The sequence below is a fragment of the Bubalus kerabau genome, chromosome 13 (genome assembly GCF_029407905.1).
Source record: "Bubalus kerabau isolate K-KA32 ecotype Philippines breed swamp buffalo chromosome 13, PCC_UOA_SB_1v2, whole genome shotgun sequence".
Lineage (NCBI taxonomy): Eukaryota > Metazoa > Chordata > Mammalia > Artiodactyla > Bovidae > Bubalus > Bubalus kerabau.
Genome location: NC_073636.1, coordinates 35637867 through 35665716, shown reverse-complemented (window position 1 = coordinate 35665716; position 27850 = coordinate 35637867). Strand labels below are relative to the sequence as shown.

The 27850-nt window shown below is 42.8% G+C and overlaps 1 protein-coding gene across 2 annotated transcripts; it reads right to left on the bottom strand.

The window, feature by feature from the left end:
* Positions 1–1512: 1512 nt before the first annotated feature.
* On the bottom strand, positions 1513–27822 carry MAP3K8 (mitogen-activated protein kinase kinase kinase 8). Of its 2 annotated transcripts, none has more exons than XM_055544009.1 (8): positions 27493–27822; positions 22790–23151; positions 14388–14555; positions 11728–11989; positions 10127–10233; positions 5343–5495; positions 4359–4605; positions 1513–2636 (listed from the first exon to the last, which is right to left on the bottom strand). In XM_055544009.1, the coding sequence occupies exons 2-8, from the start codon at positions 23126–23128 to the stop codon at positions 2506–2508; spliced, it is 1407 nt and encodes a 468-aa protein (XP_055399984.1). In that variant the 5' UTR covers positions 23129–23151; positions 27493–27822; the 3' UTR covers positions 1513–2505. The 2 variants fall into 2 exon arrangements, with proteins under 2 accessions (XP_055399984.1, XP_055399985.1); XM_055544010.1 differs by lacking the exon at positions 27493–27822 and adding an exon at positions 27096–27366.
* Positions 27823–27850: the final 28 nt, after the last annotated feature.

Sequence of the window (27850 nt, the reverse complement as noted above, 5' to 3'; positions counted from 1 at the left end):
CTTGCTGCCTGAAGCAGGAAGTACCCAGGTGGGCAGGTGTTGGTTTCAGGATATGATCATTCCATCCTCATTACCCTAGGGTCTGACAGCCCCACTGCCCATCTTCCAAGAAGGAGGTGAGCAGTGGATTCCCTCAGAACCTTCTTGGGGCCGCCTGGCTTCTCTGAAGCTGACGTTCTGTCTGGTGGCCCATCCCAGCCACAACTCGTGGCTTTCTGGGTCGGCAGTTGTGCAAGTCCTCGGCGCTCACGTCCCAGCCCTGAACTCCCCTGGGTGCTCTTCTGACCACCTTCTCAGCCCCACTACCCTTGACCACCCCTTGGCAGACAAACATCCCCAGATCTTTCCATGAGAGCTCCAGTTTACTTAAAAGAAATGTTCTTCCCCAAGTGGAATTTGTTAACTGGACCTCAATTCACATGGGCTGTTTAGGTTTTTCAAGAAAATCATCAAAAGTTATGCACCTTTGGGACTTTCCTGGGGGTCCAGTGGCTAAGACTCAGGGCTCCCAATGAAGGGGGACCAGGTTCAATTCTTGGTCAGGGAACTAGATCCCACATGTTACAACTAAGATCCAGTGCAGCCAAATAAAAAAGGACATTGTGCACCTTGACAGCTCTATGCGAGTCCAGGTGTGTTGGGCCCAGCCTGGGAGGGCACAGAAGTTGGCATAGGGCCACAGAGAGGTCTCCACAAGCAAGGACCCCTGAGGCCAAAGCTACATCAGCTTTGTGGTAAATCTACCTCTGCCCTTATTTGGAGACCAGAATCTTAGGGACACTGAGTTTTCTGTCACTTCTGTTGGTCTATCGTTATCACAAGAACAATCTGAGGAGGAGATTAAGCATACGATCCAGAAAGGCCCACATGCAAATACCTCCCATCTCTCTCCTGGTGGGCTTTGAGATCTTCAGCATTAAGTGAGCTAACCTCACTCTGCTTCAGTTTCTTCTTCTGAAAAAACAAAAACAAAGCAGAGGTAACAGTGCCTCTTTCACAAGTGCAGTGTTGCTAATTACAGGGAGGGCATGTTTATATAACACTGGTACAAGCGTTTAACACTATTCACTCAGTGAACGATGGATCAGACCCCCATTCAACAGTGTTCATTAGAGTTTCTAGACATGAGTGAAATCTACCTTCTACAAAAGCAAGTTGGTTATGAGCTTGACAATAATTGGCATGGAGAATGCAAGCAGGTATTCAGAGGTGGTATAAATGTATAAAAATAAGATGCAAAATCGAACCACACAGCCTAAACCAGCAGCTGAGAATTATTTCCCAACCACGATGTACTGAAAATACATAATCCAGATGACAATCCAGATGACAACCATGGCTTCACACAGCAGCAAGAGCAGAGGTGCACACATACAACATGCAAAGCTCACAAAGCTCTCGGGCACTTTTGGCCTCCTCATGGCACACGTTCTCCTCCAAGTTCTATTCCAACCCCTAAAACCCATCCCTGGGCCAGCTGAGAATCACACTCTTTACAAGACTTCAGGCAAAATACTGAATTTATTCAGCTGATTTGATGGGTCATGTTGGATAAAAGTCTCATTTTCATTTGCATGATGTAAAAACATACTTGAAGGAGGAATACTCACATACATTACAGTGTTAAAAATATATATGTATGAAAGATTCATGAAGGCATTCGATATGAAACATACACAGTATGCTATTTTAATATACAAATGCTTTCAAGAAAATAGAGAAGTAAGAATTATAAAAGTAGCATCATTAAGAATTTATAAATGTTCCATTTTTCTTAAAGGTCATATTCTCATCCTTTGGGATGTACAGACATTATGTGGTTTAACACAGTTTTATCCACATTCAAAACATCATGTTTCAAATGTCTGAAGCATAGCATGTACAGTACAAAATGTTTCCATAGGAACCAAACCAAACCTGTCACTAGCGGCAGCTGTCACATGGCTCCCAATTCATCGGTTAGCCATTTTTAAGACACTAGCTCAGCTTATCGCTATAATATTCAAGTTGTTCTATTTACCCCAGATATAAAGATTTTCATTTCTATCAGCATTTACAAAGGCTTGAAGAGTTATCATACAATATATACCAATATACACCATATATACACTGAGTTAAAAGAAGTTCCCTTCGTTAAATTATTAATAGAACCAAGAACAGTCATTGTAGGCTAATATATTATTCTTGTAATTGGTATTCTTAAAATTTTGAGCAAAGTGCACAATGAACGGAATCAGTCACTGAGAAATGATCCTTCCGTGAACTCTCAGCTTCCTTAGAGTCAGGCATACTACCTGAGAAATGAGAACTTTCCAGCCTAGCAGGCCAAGGGTAGCTTCACACATCAACACACAGGAGCCACATGGAGTCACATTCATGAGTCTGAAGAGCCCAGCCAATAAAAATACAATTCCCTCGATGAAGATCCTATGCAGAGTCAGCAGAATCAGCTTCCCAGAGATCTATGAATGTTGAGTCCTAATTCAGGGCAAACGCCACCAGCCATCAGCCATACTCTAGGGTCGGCGGACCCCGGACAAGGTTGAAATAGCCAGCAAGGGCCCCAAGGTCTATGTAGAGAGAACGCTGCCTCTTCAGCATCTCCGATTCCTCAGTGCTCCCAGTGCACGAAGAGTCTGAAAAAGGAAATATTGAAAAAATAAAATAAGTGATCAGGGGACATGTTCAATAATAGATGCCTGTTCCCTCAACTTAACAAAAACAACACTGCTGCTGCTGCTAAGTCGCTTCAGTCGTGTCCAACTCTGTGCGACCCCATAGACGGCAGCCCACCAGGCTCCCCCGTCCCTGGGATTCTGCAGGCAAGAACACTGGAGTGGGTTGCCATTTCCTTCTCCAGTGCATGAAAGTGAAAAGTGAAAGTGAAGTCGCTCAGTTGTGTCTGACTCTTAGCGACCCCATGGACTGCAACCCACCAGGCTCCTCTGTCCATGGGATTTTCCAGGCAAGAGTACTGGAGTGGGGTGCCATTGCCTGCTCCGAATGGAACAGCACTAAAACTCTGTTGAATTATTATTAAAAAGCCGTAGAATTGGGGGCTTCCCTGGTGGTCCAGTGGTTGAGACTCTGCCTGCCAGTGCAGGGGCTGTGGGTTCAATCCCTGGTTGGGAAACTAAGATCCCACATGCCTCAGGGTGCAGCCAAAAATTTTTTTAAAAGCCATAGAGTTAAACATGATGGGCTAATTTATGGGATACAGCACAGACAGAATAATTTAAAAAGGAGTCAACAACCATAAGAAATTAGCTGGAAATCCTGGCCCATTTTCCAATATCCCAGACGATTCTTTTCAAATACAGGAAAGTCAGACAAGAAGCCGAGAAATGCAAACAAGCATTCCAGGCTTGACATCTGGGTTTGGACCCAGATAGAGTTAGAACATCACAGATTTCATAATAAAAATAGAAACCCTTCTCCATGCACATCCAATGTTCCTGGAATGTGTATCGTTTTTCCTAAATGGGAAGGTTTCACAGCTGGAAGAGAGATTTTTGAGCAGAGGAAGACAGAAATGCAGGTTGCCTTCAAATTCAATATTTTATCAGTGCTGTGATGTTTCCAACCAACAGCTGGCATAGTTTATCATAACTGCAGTGTACAGAGTCCCACTCTTTGCCAACAGCAAAACTGTCATGCTTGATCTATTTTTAAAAGCAAACACTCTTCTCTGTTGCAAAAGAAAGCAAGGCAGAGGTAATTCTCAAAGATAGCATTACCTCCATCTGCACTGGAAACCAGTTAGGCTTGCTGGTAAATTAGCTGATTTTTTTTTTTTAATTGTGACTTTTTTTTTTTCTGGCCACACCCCATGGCTTGCAAGATCCTAGTTCCCCCATCAGGAATCAAATTCATGCCCCCTGCAGTGGAAGCATGGAATCTTGACCACTGGACTGCCAAGGAATTCCCAGCTAATTTTTTCTTTTTTTTTGGTATATGCTTTTGCTAACATTCTTGCTGAAATCTCTCCAACAACTTATAGCATGCAGCAAGTCACTTCAGTTTTTTAAATTTTACTTAAGTCAAGTTGATTGACAATGTTATATTAATTTCTGCTGTACAGAAAAGTAACTCAGTTATATATATATATAAGAATATGAAAAATATTATATATATATATACTTTTTCATATTCTTTTCCATTATGCTTTATCACAGGATACTGAGTATAGGTTCCTGTGCTATACAGTAGGAACTTGTTGTTACACATCCTACATATACTAGCTTGCACCTGCTAATTCTATTTGTTTTTCCAGGCATGTTCATGAGTTCTATTAGAAGGTGGATGGAGACAGAAAAAGAAGGGAAGCCAGGGCACCGCACATTGCAGGGTGTCCATACCGGCAATGTTCTCAGGAAGTTCCAACTCCTTCCGGCTCAGCAGCCGCTTCCGCTCAAAGAGGGCAGAGTCCAGACTCTGACAGCGGGGTTGATCCTCCCTGGGGGGGTTCAGTGCCTCGTGTTTCAGTAGGTCTGCTGCCCTAGGCCGGTGATTGGGGTTCCTCTCCAGGGCAGCCTCAATCAGCTCTCTCATACCAGGACTGCAGTCTTCAGCGATATCTTCCAAAGGAGGCGCTTGCTTATGGATCTGTGAACAAACCAACTCTCTTAGCATCAATGGCATGAAAATATACCCTCGACAGCACAGCTATTCTAGTTACAAGACCCGGAAAGTCTTTTGTTTTGAAGTGAATACGGCTCATACCCTTCAGTAACATTTCCTAAGGACACTGAGTGAAACCCATCTTTTGGTTAAATGCAGTCAGAGATAAACACTCGGGGTCTGAATACACAGCTTTCCATAGAAGCAATGCCCAAAGGCCCCTGTGCAGAAACGGGGAAGCGCCTGCCTCTCAATTTCTCTATAGTCAAAGGAGGTGGGTGAGTGGCAGGGGTGGGGGGTCGGGGGGGGCGCTGCGTGTTTCACTGTGTGCCAGGCTGCCCTGGGGATCTAGAATCTAATACTGTCTTTTTGGAAAGTGTTCAAAGAACATATACAACTTCCTCAGTTCAATGATTTATGCTACTCTGATGCTTTTCAGTGGCATCGTGTATAACAGCATAGTGTATAATTTCTGCCTGGGCACAGCTGGATGGGTTTCCATAGGGTGATCCCTCCATGTGGGAGAGTTAGGGTTATACTAAGCCTAGTATATGGTCAGCATACCATAGTTAGCATACTGAGCATATACTAGTGTTACCATAGAGGATGATGGTCATAGTTCACCATCATCCCATCAGATGTGTGTGCTATCAGAGACAGAGCAGCTCTCCTGAGCAGGTGAGATGCTCCAACCCCGCCCTCCCCCCACCGCCCTCACTTACTATGTACAGGTAGGAGGGGTAGGCGGAGCGTGGGTAACGCTTCACCCAGGGTGGGGTGCCCGTCTGCATGTGGATGAGAGTGGCCCCCAGGCTGTAGATGTCTGCTTTGGTCGAATGGCCCCTGCAGAGGATCACCTCCGGACTCATGTAAATCTGAAAAAGAAGCAGGAAGGTCAGTCTGACCCCCTCATGGGTCTAGGCACCATTTCCCTAACCCAGTTCTGGAAGATGGTACATGCCCCTCGCTGTATCCACTGCACACTTCATCCCTTGAGAACAGCATGTCCCTGCTGTGTTCCCTTCAGCGAAGGAGTAGCATTGACCCGTGCGGCCTCAGGCAGCTTCACCCTGCAGCCTCACAGCACCTCTCCCCACAGACTGAGCACAAGGCAGACCAGGCAGCAAATCATCCACGGCTGAGAACACATCTGGCACTCCCACTCAAAGTTCTGCAAAGCAAGGATCGATGTTTCCTGTTCCTACTAAAATACCAATTCCTTTTGTATTTCAATGGACACTAAAATACACGTCCTCATTTCATGTTTGGCATTAAAACGCCAAACTGATAATTATCTTCAGTCATCAAAAGCAGCAGAGGTCCCAGAGTATCAACACCGACTACACAGAAGAGAAGAATTTAAAGTGTAGCAATGGAGGACTTCCCTGGTGGTACAGCCAGCCAATGCAAGGGACAGGAGTTTGATTCCCAGTCTGGGAAGATTTCACGTGCTTCAGAGCAACTGGGTCTGTGTGCTATAAACTACAGAGCTATGTGCTGCAACTACTGAAAAGCCCATGCACCCTAGAGCCTGTGTTCCATAATAAGAGAGAAGCCCCTGCAATGAGAAGCCCACGCACTGCAATCAGAGAAAGCCCGTGTGCAGCAACAAAGACCCAGAGCAGCCAAAAACAAATAAATAAAGTGTAATATTGGAAAAGTGATCCTAATGGGTCATTTCTATGAACCACTTCTTATTTCTACCCAACAGGGAGCCCAGTGACTAAATATTAAAGGCAGGCCATGTTCACATTGTGAAAGTTGGTTTTATGAGCCAATGCTGGAAAAGGAGGGCTCGTTTTAGAAATGGTTTCCCTAAGCAGTGTGTGTTTCTAAAAGAGAAGAAGAGCAAACACCAGTGACCTGTCTTTATGGCTGGTACAGGCACAGTGCAGTTCCTACCCTCACCGTCAATATTTAGCTTTAACAACCTTGGATGCTGCCATGAACATGGAGGGGGGGGTCAGTATTCCCAGAATACATTTCAGAGCAAATAAAGAAAGAACTGGCTTACAAAAACTGGGGAAATTGCCCAGTTTCCCCACCTCACTTGCCTCAAGTACTTCCTACAACATACTTCCGGGCTGCCTGGGCTTGGTTCCTTTACTAGTTTTTTTTTCTTCTCTCTCTCTCCTTGGACTTTCTTACTAAATAAAATCGCAAAGTTGAGCAACATACTCAGTGGTCAGGACAACTGTTAACAGAGGTGCCTGCCTCCCCTCCCCCCGACCCTGGGTGACTCTCCTAAGCAAGGATTAGGCAAAATATTACTTCTGGTGTCACCAGCGGCAGCTGTGTGCTCACCTGGGGCCCTGGCAGGGCTGTGGGGTGGCATGTGGTAGGGGCAGATCCCTTGCCCAGAGCCCCATGGCTCCCAGTTCCTGACTCCTTAAGCTCTAGGGAGCCACAGTAGCAGGGCATGGGGTTAAGGGCACTTCCTAAAACAGGCCTGAGGGGAACCCAAGCCAGGCTCTCTGGGGGTTGTGCACCCTTAGGCATGGACCCGGGAGCCTAGAGCTTGGTGGGGTAGGGGTGGGGGGTGTGGGGGTCAAGGCCTTTACCTCCCAACACATTTATTACAAAGGGAAGGAGACTCTGTGTGTGTGTGTGTATATGTGTTTGTATGTCCCCAAGCACTTGATGATGACATGTGACCTTATATAAGAACTTTACAAAAGGAACAAGGCTATCAAGGGAACTCTAATTACTTTTTCACATTCATTATTTCTTCTTTCTCTGTACCAAGGAATTCCAAAACAACAGTTTAAAGATAGGCTGGATTAACCCTGTATGTGCATCGCATGGCATGGTTACAAGATCATGCCCTGAATAGGAAGACCGTGGGTGACCGTATTTGGAAGCTCGGCTTGGGGGTTCAGAAGACATCTGATCAAACCAAATGATCAAGTTCTAATGGAAGGCGAATCTGCACGGCTGACCCTGATTAATTATGCCTTCTTGCTCTTTAAGGATGAGGGGTCAAAACAAGCTTTCTGAGAAGTGGCCTCTACATCTCAACTCATCAGCACACTTCCTACCACACTACAATCACATGTGCCAGACATACAATAAACAAACCCGGGTGGATCAGAAGAGTTTTTACAGCTAGGAATGCCAAGGCCAGTTTAGCACTTCATAGAAAGCAATTAACATTTGGTGAAAATACTTCAATCCAAACTCCTATTCAGGAATAGACACTGTGTTGCTATCTCATACTCAAATACACACTCTTCTGATAGAAAATCCCAGAAAGGAGATGTCTTTCTCCAGTTATTGCAAAATGTCCAATTTGATCATCCTGCTGGGAAGAGAAAGGTATTTTCCATCTTTTAAAACCATAAATAGTTTGTTTTTCAAACTGGCTCCAGGAAAAGAAGTAGAGTGTCACATATCTGAACATCTGACAACTGCCAAAACATGCTGAAATATTTCCAAAGAAATCACGTCAGATGTGTTAAGTCTTATTAGATTTTGTGCTTTGGGGAAGTAGTCCCAAGATCTGGAGACTAAAACATGCTTAAAATAAAAGGTCTACAGTTTTCTGAATATTATTTTGCTTGAAGACAACTCTCCAGGATCCTCTCCCAAGTATTTTCCAGAATAAGTTCACTAATAAAAGCAAAACCAAAGATCTCTTCTGCTGCCCAAGAAAGTCTGCTTTAAGAGAGTTAAGAAAAGGCTTACACAGCCTGGATGGGAGGAGGGTTTAGGGGAGAATGGATACATGTATATGTATGGCATTTACCTGAAACTACCACTGCATTATTAATTGGCTATGCCCCAATACAAATTTAAAAGGTTAAAGTTTGAGGGGGAAAAAAAAGATTAAAAAAAGGCTGACAAAATCCCAGCCTAAAATGCAGACAATTCTTTTTGCAACTGCGTACATATGTGTACTCTGTCACTTAGTCGTGTCTCACTCTTTGCAACACTTTGGATTATAGCCCACCATGCTCCTCTGTCCATGGGATTTTTCAGGCAAGAATACTGGAATGGGTTGCCATTTCCTCCTCCAGGGGATCTTCCCAACCCGGGGATCGAATCCACATCTCCTGCGTCTCCTGCATTGCAGGCAGATTCTTTACCGCTGAGCCATTGGGGAAACCCTTGCACTGCAACTGAGTCCAATGTAATACATTTACTAGCTAAAATAAAGTTCATCTTTTGATTAACACCGGGACTGGCCTGGTAATCTGGCCTGTCTGAAGCAAAGCTTCAGCAACTGCCCCCTCTTCGCTTCCTGAGGGCACTTTCAACAGAGAAGGGCATGGGGCTGAGGGACTCTGATAGCCCTCACTGTCATGGAGATGGGCCAGGAAGGCAGATTCTACCCCCATGTACCTTCCCAGATGCAACCAACCCCACACCCATCATAACTGACTGAACTAAATGGCTAATAATAAACTAAATAATAAACTAAACTAATAATCCAGGTAAATTTAAAATCGGTCCTAACTCCAGAATGGAGTCCTTGTTGGCTTTGTCTTGGGTCCCATCCCTTGCATACACAGCAGCCTGAACACTCAGATGTCCAACAGACACTCACTATATGAATCAACAATGCAGCCTAATAATGTGAATGCTAAATATATTATTTGAAAGCTCATGAATGCATTTCTCTGATTCTCATTTAGATTCAGGAAAGTTTTGTTTTTGTTGTTTTTGTTTCACAAATGAGTTGAATATTATAGTAAGCTTATACCTTCAAATAAGATTCATTCGTGCTCCAATAAGTGAGATTTCTTTTAAGAGTACAAGGATTAAAGAGAGGCCTAAAATATCAGATCTCAATAAATGTCGTTCTTAATGATCATGACGATTATGGCTGTAACTGAACCAAAGCAGTAATACTGTTTACTGAAAATGTACATATTAGTTACACAGCAGTTAAACCTTAGACTATAGACTCAGAAAAAACTATATTGGATTCCCTGATCTGTCAGTAGCTGAATAACTTTGGGCACTTTATCTTAACTTCTTCATGCTTATTTTCTTATTTTAAAATGGTAATAATAGTATTTCCCTATGATAATAGTATTGTGAGGATAAAATAATACAATCCAAATAAAGTGTTAAAATGAGCACACGACACAGAGTGAATGTTCATTAAAAACATTCCCATGATAATAATGGTTTAATGTAATGGATTTCTTCCCCTTCTTTGTCCTTTCTGCAGTAATGATAGAACATCTTATTTTTCCTGTTGATAAGATATTGCCAGACTGTGCTGGTGGTCCAGTGGTTAAGAATGAGCCATGCGATGCAGGGGATGCGGATTTGATCCCTGGTCGGGGAACTAAGATCACACACGCCTCAGGGCAACTAAGCCATGTACCACAACTACTGAGCCCACTGGCTCTGGAACCTGAGCACCACAACTTGAGAGAAGCCCATGCATCACAAAGAAAGACCCCGAATGCCACAATTAAGACCCAAGGACAGCAAAACATAAACAAATACTAAAAAAAAAAAAGCTATTGCCCATTTTTCAGATGAACATAATTACCTCTGTTCCACGGAGGTCCTTAGGAAAATAGATCTCTTCGGTCATTTGGACACTTAGACCAAAATCCACCAAAACAGCTTTTGTGGACATGAAAACGATGTTGCTAGCTATAAAGAGAGGAGAAATTTTGGTAAAAAATTGTGTATCTATCCATAAACAAAATGGAAACATTATTTAAATTGGGTTTCAAATAAAGATACATTGAAATGCTTCCTTTATTGAAATGAGTGCATTATATTCAAAAGGGAAAGGTGAATGTGGGTGCGAGTTTAGGTAAAAATCACTTCAGATTTGTCAAGAATTCAGTCAAAGTGGATATAAATGAAGGTAGTCATTAATAATCCTCAAATTACAATAGCCAAGACATGGAAACAAGCTAAGCATCTATCAATGGATGAATGGATAAAGAAGATTTATACATATGCAAATTTTGTGATATACACATATACGTTGCCTGATACATATTAATATAATGGGATATTATACGGCCATAAAAAAGAAGGAAATCCTGCTATTTGTGACAACATGGATGAACCTTGATGGCTAAATAAATCAGAGAGAGAAAGACAAATATCATACAATCTAACTTTTATGAGTCTAAAAAAGAAAAAAGCAAGCAAACATAGAAACACAGAACAAAGTGGTTGCCAGGGGTTGGGGAAAGAGAATTTGGGATGGTGGTAAAAAAGGTACAAACTTCCAGTAACGAGATGAAAAACTTTTGGGACCATATGTCCAGAAGTAAGGTATAGCATGGTGACTATAGTTAACAATTGTTGTTCGGTTGCTAAGTGGTGTCTGACTCTTTGTGACCCCATGGACTGCAGCTCTCCAAGCTCCTCTGTCCTCCACTATCTCCTGGAATTTGTTCAAATTCATGTCCACTGAGTCAGTGATGCTATCTAACCACTTAATTCTCTGCCACCCCCTTCCCCTTTTGCCTTCAATCCTTCCCAGCATCAGGGTATTTTCCAATACTGTATCGTATTTTTGTAAGCTGCAGATTTTAAAAGTTCTCACCACACAAAAAAATTATAAATACATGAGATGGATGATGTATTAACTAACCTTATCATGATAATCATTTTGCAATATATACATGTATCAAATTACTACACTGTACATCTTAAACATGTGTTATATTGTCAATTATTTCTCAATAAAGGTGGAAAATATTTTTTATATTTTATATACTGTGTACTATTATCAAGCCACTTTCTAAAACTAAAAAGTAAAATACCCAACTTTTCTCAGTACAAGTTTTGCTAGCCCACTTTATGCTTAGATATTAAGGATTCACAGTGGATCTCCCTTATGTATTTCTCCACAATCTCTTACTCTTAGAAAGCAGTCATGCTCATGCTTAGTTGCTCAGTTGTGTACAACTCTTTGCAACTCCATGGACTGCCAGGCTCCTCTGTCCATGGAATTTTCTAGGCAAGAATACTAGAGTGGGTTGCCATTTCCTTCTAGGGGATATTCCTGACCCATGGGCAGTCCTCATGCCATCAAGGACATTCATATTGAACAGAAGAGCCCATCTGCCTAAAGTCCAGCTAGTCTGTTTAAGCCAAAAAGGGACACATCCAAAGATAACTCACGTTTAATGTCATGGTGGATCACTTTCTTTGAGTGCAGAAAATCAAGTCCCTTGAGAACATGTTTTGTCACCCAAATAATCTCAAATTCTCTCATGGGTCCACAGCTCTCCAGTTTCTCCAGGACAGACCCTCCTTCGCCTGCTTCCATGAAGAGATGGACAGTTTCACCCCATAGAACGGCGCCATATAACTCGGCAATGTTCTCGTGCCGGAAGCAAGCCTGGATTTCCACGTCAGATGGCTTAAATTGGTCTACTGGGATCTAGAACACAAAAGCACAAGGAATATCCTCAACAACCCCAGGATAATGAAAAATATACACAATATAGGTCAACTTACAAACCAGAAGGCAAACAAATGCCCTCAAGGATACTCTGATGTATTATGAAATTGTACTCCAGAGTAAAGATAATGTTTACTTGGGATCTGCCTTTACATTAATGTCTGCATAAGGTGAAAAAATTCAAAATAAGAAAATAAAGGACAAAATAATAAAATACCGCTTTCATTTAGAGTACAGACACCAACGAAAGAATTGTTCATGACTGACCCACAGAAGGTAATTTCCCATCTGTTATACATGGAATTTCTATGCTACCTAGATTTTGGGTCATTATTTTCAGTCTTCCTTGTCATAAAACACTGTCTTTAGTCTCACAGTTCACGTTCTAACAATGCATTTAAATAAGCACTGACCATCTATTCTATGGAAAATCAATAGTCATTAATAAAGAAGTAACTCTTACATGACAGGAATGCCTCCAAAATAAACTGTTAGACTGAAGTAGGCAAGATGCAGAAATGCATATATTATGTTCCCATTTGTAAAACAATATTCCACTATACAGACACATGTCCATAGAAATTTTCTGGAAGGACGTGTAAGAACCCATTAATGGTAACTGCTGCAAGGAAAGGGGTCTCATTCTAGCCTGCATCCTTATGAACTGTTTGGGGTTGTTAATCATCTTACATATTTCTCTTTTTTAAGAAAACACACAGCTTAAAAATTAAATATAAGGACTGCAAGGAAAACAACCCACAAAGCTATTTGCCATGTCTTTTGTGATAAAACTGAAAAACAGAACACTTTCTGGCTCTAAGAGCTTTAAAAAATGTCTCCAGATTTTTTTTTTTTAACTTGGACATATCTCTTTCTAAATGCAACCTTCAAATAACTACCATATTACTTCCTTTTTTCCCTTTAATAACAGATGCTCTGGGTCAACCTTTATGGAGGCACAAACGAGGCCCTCATGATAGACTGAGATGATAGTGTCATTATTTTCTATTTTGTTTTTTGTTAAATCAAAAGTGAGTCTGTCTTATTGTCCTTAAAAAACTTTAAAGTGTAAGAGACATACGCAAAAATGCAAAACAGATTATCACACTCCATGAATTTTCAACTCAACACACCCATGTAACCACCATGTAGATCAGGAAACAGAACTTCACCAGCATCCCTGAAACCCCCTGCTGGCCCCTACCTGTCACCGCTCCCCAGGGACACCCAGAGACAGGATTTCCAACAGGTCTGTTTAGCCTTTTGGGCCTTTATATAGGGTTGGCCAAAACATTCCTTCAGGTTTTTCCATACGATGTAATGGGAAAACCTGAACAAATGTTTTGGCCAACTCAGTATAAGTGGAATCTCATAGAACAGATCCTGTTCTGTGTCCAGCTGTTCTAGCTTCACCTACTGTAGATTTATCTACATCATTGCAGTTGTAAGTCATTTCTTCTCTCTGCTGGACAGCATTGCATTGTATAAATATACCACATTTCAACATCTGCAAACTTTCCAGTTTGGGGCTATTGCACAGTACTGCTATGGACACTCCAGCATATGGCTTCTGGGGATCGTGGATGCATGCCTACTGGTCAGGCACCTGCAGGAGTGGAATTGCTGGGTCATAGGGTGTGTGCCTGCTCACTTTGGTAAATCAGGCCAGTATTCCAAAATGAGGGCACCTCAGCGGGTGCTTAATGTTTAATAAGAAGAGATGGGGTGTCTTCAATACTGGTCTATTTAAGTTTAGCCTTTGGGGACTTTCCTGGTGGTTCAGTGGCTAAGACTCCACGCTCCCAATGCAGGGGGCCCAGGTTCAATTCCTGGTTGGGGACTAGATCCAGGATGCTGCAACTAAGAGTCCAATTGCCAAAGCGAAGATCCCACATGCCGCAACTAAGACCCAGTGCAGCCAAAATAAATAAATAAATATTTTAAAAATAAATAAATAAATTCAGCCCTTTAATCTGTAGTCCTGAGAAGTCTTGTGGCTTTCTGAACAGCGTCTACTTCCCTGCCTAGTCCCCTCCCCTGTGGGTGAGATTAAAAACAGCAGCAAATAAATTTGCTCTTGCAGGAGAGCTTCCCTCCCCTATCCTACCACAAGAAGGATGCAGGCATCCAAGCTGGCGCTAAGTAAGCTAGTACCTTCTTTTTTACCAGTGCAAACTAAATTCAACTATTGTACTTAAGTAGACTTGGGGATTGAATGACCCCAGGTAGGAAGCCTATCTATAAAACACAGATGCTGTGTTGGATTGAGCACCCTCAAACAAGAGGCAATCAAAGGGTAGCCAGCTTTGGGTAAAGAAACACACAAAAGCCCCAACGCCAACACTCAGGGCACCGTGTCTGGTTATGAAGTACATACCAATTTACATGCCATCCTTTTCTTAGTCTTTATATCTTGTGCTAAGTACACTTTCCCAAATGCCCCCCGAGGAATGAAATCAGAGCCAATGTTCCTGTAGGTCAGCTTCCAAGGGATGAGCAGAACATCAGAGTCTATCTGGTAGCGTCCATTCTGAGGAGTGATTACCTACAACAAAGCAAACATGCAGGAGGGTGAGAATTTCAGCAAGGTTCTCTTCCAAGACCCACCCTTCAGGAACTGGTTATGTTAGAACACATTCTTACATGCAGTGTTAAAAATGAATGTCACTGTATATAATCCTAACAGTGTACAGAGGCTATATTTAGAGCTTCAGCAAGACAGAGAAAGCATGTAACAGAAACACGTCACTGGCCAGACCTGATCGTATTTCTATCTGCATGTGAGTAATTCATTGCGAAAGAGAACTTTAAAAATGGTTTATCTAAGGCACCCTGATTGTTGTGACCAAAAGGCTGAAAATAAAGATTGCAGAAATGTAAACTGTACACGCAAGCTGACTGGTTTCCAATTAAAATGTGCTAACCTGTTAGTCTGCATAACTATTACTCAGAGGTGATGCACACAGAGACAGTGCGGAAATGAACTGATGATCACAGAGGATTCTGGGAAACAATGTGTTTTGCCAGAGCTGTAAGTTGACATAAATAAAGCAAGGGCAGAATTCTCTCTCATCTACTCACTCATTTAATGTTTACTGAGGGCATGATATGGGCCAGGCTCTATGTTTGGTGCTGAGGAGGCAAGAACAAGAGACAGACAGTCCCTGAGCTCTGAGTGTCAGCAGACACTTTGAACAAGACAGCTAACTCAAAAACTGAGAGCCACAACCTAAGATGGATAAAGAAGATGTGGTACATATATATGCAATGGAATACTACTCAGCCATGAAAAAGAATGAACAAATGCCATTTGCAGCAACATGGATAGACCTAGAGGTGATACAAAGTGAAGTCAAACAGAGAAAGACAAATACCACATGAGATCATTTACATGTGGAAACTTAAAAAAAAAAAAAAGATACAAATGAACTTATATACAAAGCAGAAAACAAACTTATGGTTACCAAAGGGGAAATGGGAGAGGATAAATTAGGAGTTTGAGATTAACATACACACACTACTATATATAAAATAGATAACCAGCAAGGACCTACTGTATAGCAAAGGAAACTCCACTCAATATTTTGCAATAATCTATAAAGGAAAAGAGTCTAAAAAAGAATATACAGCATAACTGAAACACTTAGCTGCATACCTGAAATGAATGCAACACTGTAAATCAACACAAATAAATAAATAAAAATAATAACTAAAAAATTAAGAGAGAGATATCTCGATAGCAGTATGGATTATAAGGGTATGTACCCATGTCAAAACTCGTCAAACTGGATATTAAAGATCTTTGTATTCTGTGTGTGTGTGTTAGTCACTCAGTCATGTCTGACTCTTTGCGACCCCATGGACTATAGCCTGCCATGCTCCATTGTCCGTGAAATTCTCCGGGCAAGAATACTGGAGTGGGTGGCCATTTCCTTTTCCAGGGGATCTTCCTGACCCAGGGATTAAACCTGTGTCTCCTGCATTGCAAGCAGATTCTTTACCATCTGAGCCACCAGGGAAGCCCTCTGTGTATTCTACTGCATAGAAAGTCTATCTCAATTTTTAAAGAGCGAAAAATTAAAGGGAGAAATAATAATAAATAAAATGAAAACAATAAGTTCACAAGAGAGGTGACCTGGAGCACATTTCTTTTATTAAAAAAATGGTGTATGGTTTTTTTCAAGGGCTAGAATCCCAAAAATACAGGTTTTACCTACAAGTCATTAGTAATATTATGACTTCAGGAATTATGAGACTATTAAAGTGACACAAAGTTATTTCAAGAACGGAAGAGGCTGCAGGGGAATGAGGATCACTTGGGGAGAGAAGATAGCAATTCATCTCCAGACCCACTGGGCTGCTTACTCGACTCTGCTCTGGGAACAACCCTGGTGACCGTAAGGGTTATTCATTCAGGACCAATTATTGCTAATCGTAGCTACACCCCACAGACATGTGCACTATTAGTCAGGGGATGAAACAGAGAAAGAGGCTCATACTTAGAAATGTGAAGTTACTGACACTCAAAACTTTAGCATTTACTGAGCCTGACCGCTGTGCAAGACCCGAAAGGGACCATAACTAAGTGGAGACTGTGGTCTTGCCAAGTTTTAAATATGACCTCGTTTCAAGAAGCGTCACCTCAAGTTCCTGGAGGCCACTTCTACGGGAGGCTGGGGACATGGTGGGTTTAGTCCTCAAGACAGAACTGTGCTCCCGGCACTCAGCTGCACTGGCTTTACCGCCCCTTCCTTGTTATTAAATATTTACAGATCCAATTGCTCTTGATTCTCCTGGGCTCACTTCAGGGTTTAAGCAGCCTTCGAAAAAAAAAATCTTACTTTTTTTTAGTTTTTTTTTTTTTTTTTTTAAATCACTGAAGTATAGTTGATTTACAATGTTGTGTTAATTTCAGGTGTTCAGGATAGTGATTCAGTTACATAAACACATATATATTCTTTTTGAGGTTCTTTTCCATTCTAAGTTATTACAAGATACTGAGTAGAATCCCCTGTGCTATATGGCGGGTCCTTGTTGTTTATCTATTTTATATGTAGCAGTTTGTACATGCTAACCCCAAACTCCTAATTTCTCCCTTTCCCCTCACCTTTCTCCTTTGGTAACCATGTTTGTTTACCTTTCTCCTTTGGTAACCATGTTTGTTTTCGACATCTGTGAGTCTGTTTCTATTTTGTAAATAAGTTCCTTTGTATCATGTTTTTAGATTCCACATATATAGGTGACATCATGGGATATTTGTCTTTGTCTGACTTCACTTGAAAGTGTTACTTTTGTTCAACTCAAATCTGCTTTAACCCACTCTGGCCCAGTGTCCTCTTAGCTGAGAGGATGAGAGTAACAATACCAGCCATCTGCTGAGTGCTAGCTCTGGCCAGGCACTGCGCTGAGTACATCACACACTAACACATCAATTTCGCACAAGTCTGTGACGTAAGGACTCTCTTTATCTCCACTTAGAGATGAAGAAACTGACTTGAAGAGGTTAAGGAACTCAGTAGGCAGTGACAGTCAGGTCTATCTGACCTCAAGCCACAGCTCCTATTCTTTAGATAAGAGCCTTCAGTTTTCCAGAGGTTATAATTAAAGTTGAACCCAGTGACCAAATGCCTAATTTATAGTCCACTGAGACGGCTTGGCCTTCTCCTCTTTAGATCAAATTCTGCAGTTCCTTCACCCCAGTGTACCATTCCCCACATTCTTCTCTGAACGCCCTGAGAGTTCTCCACGCCACCTCTGATGACAGACCCTGAACGTGCAGGGTGACACACACGTGTTGGCCAGTATGTGGTTCTGCAAAGTCCTGGGATCTTCCCAAGCCCCAGACCTTCCCTATCTGGGTTTGAAATATTTTTCCCCTTCTTCTTCTTCTTTCTAGCAGCCCAAGTAAATAATCTTCTGGAAATCTCTGTTGTCCATTATCTCTGTCAACTCTTTCATGTACTAAAGCCACATTCAAGTGCAGACATTGGAGGCAAGCTGTCCGTGTGTGTGTGTGTGCGCGCGCACGCGCGTGCACTCAGTTGCTCAGTCATGTTCAACTTTTTGCAACCCCGTGGACTGTCACCCGCCAGGCTCCTCTGTCCATGAGATTCTCCAGGCAAGAATACTGGAGTGGTTTGCTATTTCCTTCACCAGGAGATCTTCCTGACCCAGGGATTGAACCCACATCTCCTGCGTCTCCTGCATTGACAGGCGAATTCTTTACCACTGCATCACCTGGGAAGCCCCTATGCTGTCCATTTATTCATCCTGATCACTGCCATTGGCATGACCCATCACCAGCCCAGAAACAGCATTTGAGTAGGTAAGTCAGTGAGAATGATTCCATAAGGGTGATGTGGTAGCTAGAAAATGGATGTGACTTTGGGCTACATGAAGAGAGATAAGGGATCTAGAACAAAGGCCAAGCTGGCTCTGTGCTCCCCTGCTGGTCCCATAGCAAAGGCACAGCTGGGTTCAAGTTCTGGGCTGTCAGATGGGCACCGGCTGGGGCCTGAGACCCAAGGAGGAGGAAAGTTAACAGCACAGTGCACAAGAAGGGGCAGGCACAGCCAGGGGTGATGGGGAAAGAAGAGGGAAGACGTGGGGGACGAGGGAAGAAGAGGGAAGACGTGCAGTTTTGTAAACACTGGGAGGACTGTCGTAAGGAAGGAGCGTGACAACCACAATGGCCTGTGTCCTTTCAACACTCACAATGTGCAACAGGTCACTTATTATTTGCCCCAAACAACCATGTGGAGTGAATGTGGCCATTTACCCATTTTACAAATGAGTAAACAGAGGCACAGAGGTTGCAGTAGCTGGCTTGGTGTCACCTAATCCATTTCAGAGCTGAGATACATGCCGGGCACTTTAACTCAAGGGCCTCTTTACCACTACTCATCATATACCTATGAGATTCATCCCATTTTTATGGCCAAGAAGTAGGGCTAGGACTAAGGGGGCTCACAGATAAATGTTTGTGCCATCTAAGGAAGGACTTCTCTGCAATCAGTTGGCCTGATATGACCATATACACCCCAGAATATGATGCATGCTTCGTCATAGTTTTCCAAGCAAAGGCAAAAATGCCCTAGCAATTATTGGAGATGATGAATGGGGTGAGCCAAGCCTCAGAGAGAGAGAGCTTGATTCAAGTATCTTTAAGGTTTTTTAAGACTGAGAAGCCAGGAATCCGTGACTAAGCCCTGAGGAGCAGCACTCAGCATCACACACCCACACCTCTGAGTGAGCTCCTTAGGGATCTTCAGCTTCCCAATAATCACCCAAGAGTTGAGTGTTGAGAACTCATTTTAGGCTATTAATCCCAGATGTGGGTGAGAGTTGGTCTAGATTATAGGTAACTTGTAGCATCCTCATACAAAGCAATCCCTGGCTTAGTCTCCTCACGTTTCTTCCCCAGGTCCTGTGGATGTTGGAGGAATATTTATAAATATTATTTTTAGGAAAATAGCTGCTACCTGTACACACATGCAGACCACCATTTCACATACCTGTGCTTCAGGTTATTTTTGTAATTCCTGGGCCCTCCACCCTGTCTAATTCCATGGTGCTGTGATTGTTAGTTGCCAGCAACACACCATGTATCTATGCCTCCAATCTCACCATCTGGAACATTCTCTGCTCTCCATCCCCTTCATCTGGCTGATTCCAACTCAGTAATTAAAACATCACTTCCTCTTGGGGGGAATTCCCCTGGCAAGGCAGTGGTTAGGACTCAGCAGTTCCACTCTGCCAGGGCCCAGGGTTCAATCCCTGGTTGGGAAACTAAGATCCTGAAAGCTGCATGGTGTGGCCAAAAACAAGGGGAAAAAAATTTTTATTTTTTAATTCCTCTTGGAGGCCTCTCTAATGTTCTCCCTTCCTCCTATCAACCCTCATGTTTATGTGAGGTATCTTGCCTGACCATTCCCCTGATCAGGGCGTAGCTGTATTGAGAAATATTACACTGCATTATAATTACATGTTTACTTGCCTCCTTCAGCACACAGAAAGTGACCAGGAAACACAGACTGTATTTCTAGCACCTGAAAAAGCACCTCATGCCCTGTAGATGTTTGAGCTCTGTCTACAAACTAATGGACAAATCCTGGAAGGGAGCATGTGGTCCATATGAAGGTACACTTGGAACCAACATGTTTAGTAGATGACTAGCCATCATCTTGTAAAGCAGAGAAACGAAATTTCCCCGAATTCCCTTCCGCACATTCCCAATTCTATGGCCCATCTCTCATCAGTCTGATTGGCCAGGGGAAAGAAGGGAAGTCTCTACATATTTACAAGCAAAAACAATGTGTTTATTCTGTATGGTTTCCTTTAAAATAATCATTTTAAGAAGTAAGTACGCAAAAAAAGAAACACATAAACCATTATGTTTCTGATCATAGACACATATGTTATTTTGAACCAGAGTTCTCCAGCTATATTTTAGACAAACAGGTATGACCCCTAGTTCGGATTATGACTTCCCATGTATGAAAAGAAGTACTCTTCTCAAGACAAAATTAAGTATCAAATACAGTTTGGCATATCCAGACCAAAGCAAGTCATACAACAATGCAAAATGTAACCTTTACTTTTTTTTGTAAAACATGATTTTGCAATCTTGCTGGCAATTGAGCGATAGGTGAACACAGCTGGCTTCTAGCAAAACAATTCGCTACACAGCTGACCTAAATCACTGTGTTGTTTTGAACTGAACAAATGCAGTACACAAAAAATAATAATAATAATTAAGTACTTGGTACAGACTCTACTTGTTCAACGCCACCCTCCATATATTAACCATCTCTCCATTTATGCACCAAAGGAAACTGAGGTGCTTTCATCATCAGTAAGCATGTTTTGCAAGTTCCCACCCACTCCTTTGAGAATTGTTCTTTTCCAAAAATTAGATCACCTTTAGCCAGCACCTACCTTCACCTTTGACACACTAAGAGACTAAGCACACCCCAATACATCACCTGATCTTCTATTGTGGCAACTAAGTGTTGTCACAATATTTTGGATTATTTGCATACTTAGGATAACTAAACAAATATATCCCTTGTCATTCATACCTCACCAATTAAAGAGAGAGCATCTCTGGATAACTACTTACTGCCCACAAACTACATTTCTACAAGAACTGAATTTAGCCAGTACTAATACTATGATGTTTCAAGATGTAACAAAAGAGGGGCACAAAAATTCAGCCTTCAAAAATGTTAATTAAACAGAACATTCTTTGACATAAATTATAGCAATATTTTTTGGATCTGTCTCCTAAAGCAAAGGAAATAAAAGCAAGAATAAACAAATGGGGCCTAATTAAACCTAAAAACTTTTGCACAGCAAAGGAAACCAAGGACAAAACACAAAGACAACCTACTGAGCAGGAAAAAATATTTTCAAATGATACTACCAATAAGGAAAGGGTGAATATTCAAAATACACCAACAGTTCCTACAGTTCTTCAACATCAAAAAAATAACAACCTGATTAAAAAATGGGCAGAAGACCTCAACTGACATTTCCCCCAAGAGGATATGCAAATGGGCAACAAGCACAGGAAAAAATGCTCAACATCTCTAATCACTGGGAAATGCAAATCAAGACTACAAGGAGATATCACCTCACACCTGTAAGAATGGTTATCATCGAAAAGAACACAAATAACGAATGCTGTGAAGATAAGGGAATCCTCCTACACTGTTAGTGGGAATGCAAATTGGTGCAGCTACCATGGAAAACAGGATGGAGGTTTCTCAAAAAACTTAAAAGAGAACCACCATATTCCCAAGCAACTCTACTCTTGGGCATATATCTGAAAAAAATGGAAACAATAATTCAATGAGACACATGCATCCCAGTGTTCTCAGCAGCATTATTTATAATTGCCAAGAAGTAGAAGCAATCTAACCATCTGTCAACACATGAATGGATAAAGAAGATGTGGTATACACACACACACACACACACACACACACACACACACACACACAAAATGGACTACTACTCAGTCATAAAAAAGAATGAAATTTTGCCATTTGCAACAACATGGATGGACTTGGAGGGTATTATGCTTTTAAGTGAAATTAAGTCAGACAAACACAAACACTGTATGATATCACTTATATGTGGAATCTAAAAAATAAAACAAATTAATAAATATTAAAAAAAGAAACAGACTCATAGAAAATAAACTAATGGCTAGCAGTGGGTAGAGGGAAAGGAAGGGGGTACGGGATTGAGAGGTACAAACTATTATGTGTAAAATAACCTATAAGGATATACTGTGTTACATAGGAAATATAGCCAATATTTTAAAATAATATACATGAAGTATATCCTTCAAAAATTGTGAATCGTTATATTGTATACCTGTAAATTATATAATATTATACATAAACTATACTATATAATATATATCTATAAAGACAAAGTCTTTATTCCCCTCTCACATGAGTCTCAAAGCCTTTCTCTTTGACTTAATTGACAAGTGAGCTCTTTAGTGAATAATGAAATTAAAATTCATTCTTCTTAACTACCTATTTGTAGAACTACTTCTAAAATATGGAGAAGATTCTTTAAACAAAACTTTTAATGAAGGCTGTATTTTTTGCATCTTTCACACGGAGGTCATTCTTACAGATATTCCATTTTTAAAAACTGTACCTGGCAGCCAGTCTGAACAACGTTCAAATCCCACTCAGCATTAAATGTAGCAGGAGTAGGAAGCTGAACACACAGCACTCAACTGATGAGGGAAAAACATACCATATTTAACAAAATTCCAGATTCTTGAGGTCGGCGTCTGTATAAACGCTTCGCAGTGTTGGATATGTGGTTTGCAAAAGCAAGCAAGTCCTCCACGGTCCCGTATCTGACTGAGGACAACCAGGGCCCCTCCTGCCCACTGAGCAGCAGAGACTCAGATCGCTCCTCCTCGTTGTGGTTACTGCCCTGACACATGGTCAGCAGACTGGGTTCATAAACCGCTGGCTCTTCACTTGCATAAAGATTTTCCATAATGTCTATCACATCGGACACATTCAAATGTTTCATTAATAAATCGAGTTCTTCTTTGTTGTCACTCCCGGTGCTCATGAACTCCATCACTGCTGGGCTCTCCAAAGAGTCTGCAGAAGAAAGCGCGACTACTTACTTTACTGTGTGTGTATTTGCGATCAACAGGAAACCGACAAGATTGACTGGGTACAGACTTCTATATGCTTTTGTTCATAAAATAGGGGCTCCAGCCACAGGGTGTGTGAGGTCAAGTGCACAGACAGTGAAGAAAGGGACCTGAGATAACCTTTAATCTGGTGCTGACTTTACAGAGAGGAAACCTGAGATCCAGTGAACTCACTAGCTACCCACTTACTCACTGAGTTGCTGGCTTCAGCTATAGCCTCTGAAAATAAACGTTTACTAAACCCAAGTGTGAATTTGAGGAGCAGGAGCTGAGGTGCCTGGTTCTTGACAGTTTCCAACCTGCTGCTCTCCCAAAAGGGGCAACCCTTTCTACATGATCTCTGTGACTTTTAGGCCTTGGGTGAATTTAAAAAGAAAAGAAACTCTCTGGGAATTCCCTGACAGTTCAGTGGTTAGGACTCAGCCCTTTTACCACAGGATCCCAGGTTCAATTCCAGGTGGGGGAATGAAGATTCTTTAAGCCACGTGGTGTAGCCAAAGATAAATAAATACATAAAATAAAAATAGAAATACACTTAAAAAAAATTCCTTTACCAAATTCAGGAGCTAGCTTTGCAAATAAAATTCAGGTCTTGAAGCCAGAAGCATCTCAAATGGATTTTAATCTAAGCAAATTTGGTGATGGTAAGTCAAGTTTCAGGAATAATTCTGATGCAAATAAATTAAACGGCTCACTTAGAAGGAAGACAGCAAACCTCAAATCCTCCTTCTGCTGAGGATGGCTATGAGAAAGGAGAAGATTCTTTTAACCTGTAATCAGCTGTCCCCTCCTGTGACCAGAACTCTTTAACGGGACAAAGCATGCATCTCACAGACTCAAGAGGGTTCATATAACATCTAAATCAAAGACTCTCTAGAAGTTGTGGTAAGAGGCCAGGGCAGCCAAATCTATCATAAGCAAGACACAGACAAGGTCAACTAAGTCTGCTTAGCCAAAACTGTATTTCAGTTTTTTACACACATCGGGAGCCATACTTGGGGATCTGTAAATGAGAAAATGAAGAGAAATGAATTGTAAACTGTGAGGCTGTAACACAGGATTTTGGAACAATCCCATCCCAAAGGGTTAAAGATAAAAAGACTTAAGGGACCTAAGAAAATAGAAAGGTATGTATGTCTACTTAAACTACTACACTCCTGGAAGCAGCCTCTCTCTGAGAGATGTTTCAGGTTCTTAAAAGCATAAGTCTTCAATGCACACAGGGATAAATAAAACCCACAGGCTCCCATCAACCTGGAGCACACACACCAAACCCAGGGAAATATTCCATCTCAGGGCCACCTGCCCACAAGACCCAGACACAGACCTCTTGGTGAATTTCACTGGAGAAATGAACCATGCAGTTCTGTGCCATTATTAAGTTACTGGGGGATCAATTTCTGCTCTACAAACAGTGTCTGGGATAAGAAGGTAAGATCCTGCAGTCTGACACCCCACCTAGACTCAGATTGCAGGGGATCCAATCTCTAGCCTCTCCTTTTCTGTCTGCTAATCTTGGGCAAGTACTTTACCCACGGAACCACCTGCGAAGCCCTCTTTAACCCCACTGCACATCAACCTTCCCCATCTGTAAAATGCAAGTAATAACAGCATGTCCTTCATAGGTGGTTGTGAGGATCAAAGGAGCTCAAGAGCACAAGGTGCTCGGTGCAGAGTCTGGTACACAGTGAATCAACTATGTCTTTTGCAGCTGCTATGATGTGCATGAAAGCCAAGGACGGGTCTGATTCCTGGCTTTGCAGATACCTCAACAGAGCAGCTTTCTTATCTGCAAATGGGATGTGGCTACCTATTCCCCCACTTCTTTGCAGCAAGGTTTTAAAGATCGTTTCTAAAATAAGAGACAAAAAAAAAAAAAAAATAGAAACCTATGAAACGTTTTGATGGCTGTTATCACTGATAGTTGCATCTAGAGAGCAAAGGAAGCCCCCCTCTCTGAGACCTAGCGGGTCTTTGAGGAAGACTGATTTAGGCTCTTGGAGTCTGTTGAATTCTGAAAGGAATTTCTTAGGTTAATGGAGGAACGTTCAACTTGGGTTTCATGGGGCTGTTTAGTTGCAGTTTCTACTTGCAAAATTTACAGGAAAAAAAAAAAAAAACGGAATTAAAACAAAAAACAGCCCAATTTAGGATCCCACTGGCTAAAAACTTCCAAAGCTGCTAGGTCTACTTCTCAAAAGGCTGGCCAGAGAGAAAATAAAGTTCCCAGGGGTAACAGGGCTAAAGAAAGAGAGAAAAAGGTCCATACAGTTTACAAGTCAGCTGATCCAGAGAGTGGAAAGGCAGGTTTTGGTTCTTATATTCTCCAGAAAGTCTGGAGCATTTATATGTAAAACCTAAGAGGCGGAGACACACACACCCGTAAACTGGAAGCTAGAGGAGGGAGGGAATGCACAGAGGGAGGGCAGGGAGGTGGAGGAGTGTGTCTTCCGTGCCACTAATTCCTTAGCAACGCCACGCTCCTCTCACGCAAATCTGTGTGCTCCCGAGGCAACCCTGATGACCAGTTCATCCACTAAAGTTCTGGGCAAAAGCCTTAGCACTTTCAGGCCTTAACTAGGCAGACAAAATGCTAACAATTTCCTAGTTTTTCACCATCAGTAGCCATCTAGAAAAAGTGTGAATGGTGATGGTATCTGTATTCCACGGTAGCCACAAGGACTCTTCTCCACACAGTTTACAATTAAAAAAAAAAAAATCTGCATTAAATCACTGGTTCTTACTGCAGTTGGGGAGTATACCAATTTTAGACATGGACAAATGGGCAGATATAGTCAAAATTCTGCCCATTTGTCTGTGTCTAAAATCCTATGGGCAGAGGAGCCTGCAGGGTATAGTCCATTGGGTCACAAGGATCAGACATGACTGGGTAACTAAACCACCACCATAGTCAAAATTATCTGCTCTTAATTATTTCTGACACTGGCAATACAATCAAGAGGAAATACTTTTCCTAAACATAAATGGCATACTCCTGGCTTCTTTCATCTACACAAACAAAAGTTGAGGGTTTCCTGGCAAGTGTGAGTGAAAATGGCCAACATGACTGGCCTAAGTTCCTACTTAACAAAAGGATGATTATACCCTGTGGTACTTCCCATTTAAAACATTTTTCTGCCAAAATATTACATTGCCCCTCGGGGCACACATCCAGGAAGACTTTCTCTAATGATATTTTTGTTCTCAAAAAACCCCAGAATGAAGCCATTCTCACTGTATTGAAAGTACAGCCACTCCAAAATCTCTATGTGCCTCAACTCTCCAATTTTCCTTTCAGGAGACCTCAGTCCGAAACACTGCACACAAACCTCCACCCATCAGATCTGGGGGCGTTTGCCGATTCAGATAACCTTCTACTTGGCAAGTACCTACAACTCAGGGCACAGATACAGAGGCCAACTGAATTAGCGCTTCTTTCCCTGTTTTCATCAAGAGCAGTCCAAAATATGTCTTTCCCAAAATGAAACAGACTGCAGTGTTTCACGTAAAGACAGTTAACTTTTGGGAAAATCTGTATGCCGTTCTTCCTTTTAAACTTCGGAATCCTGAATACTGAATGTCCACGGGGAAACATCTGTGAAATAACGTTTTTCCCCTGAACATTCTTTCTTAGGCCAAAAACCCAGCACTGGTCTTCTGCTATAATCACCCTATTAGTCACAGAAGACGGTCCACGGAACAAGCATGAAACTTAAGTTTCAGCTCTTCCATGTCTCTCGGTCCCGCCAGCCCCCACCCCTACTCCCTTCTTCCCATCTCTTTCCTTAAAGAGAAGGGAGCCTTAAAGGGCTTGCAAGTTAAGTTAGAAGAGCAACCCTCGTTAGGGCGAGGGGCAGCTGGGGGCCCCCGCCTCCGGGGTGCACTCACCGGGTCTGGGCAGGGAAAGAGCAGCTGTGCAGGTGGCGCACGCAGCGGGAGGCGCGGAGACAGCGGGTCCCAGCCTCCGGGTGCATCGCCGGGACCTACTCTGCTCGCGCACTCGGGATCCGGGAAGCAGGAGGAAGAGGGAGGAGTCGGGGGCGGCGCCCCGAGAGACCCTTGCGCAAGGTGCTTTCCAGCTGTGCCGGCTGCAGCGACTACCCGCGCGCAGCACCGGAGCGCCGCAGCTGGAAGCGGGCAGCTCCTACCTCCTGGAGCCCCGGAATACACCCCGCACCCCCACGCCCTGATGCCGGGGCTCCCCGGATCTCAGGGTGGGAACCCCCGGGACACCCAGCAGGGCTGCGATCTAACGATACCCCCGAGCCCCCAAAGTCTGCGTTACCTGCTGCCTCCGCGCGGTCCCGCGAGCGGAGCGCTCCCGCCGCGGTCCCCCGACGGCTCTCGTCGCAGCTGGTGGGCAGCCCCCGGGAGCCGGGCGCTCCGGGGTCCCCAGGCCCGGCGACAGCAGAAGAGGGAGCCAGGGCGACCGGCCCCGGAGCGTGGCGCGCAGTCCAGGTCCGAGCTGCCAAATGAGCCCTGAGCAGCTCGCGCTCCCGGGCCGCCCTCGTCGGCCCCTGAGTCACGGCGTCTGAGCCGGCCGAGGGGCGGCGCAGCAGACTCCAGCCGCCGCCTCCCCGCCTTTTCCATTTCCCCTTTCTCTCCGTAAACAGAAAGAGCCCGCCGGCTTGCGGGGCGGCCGG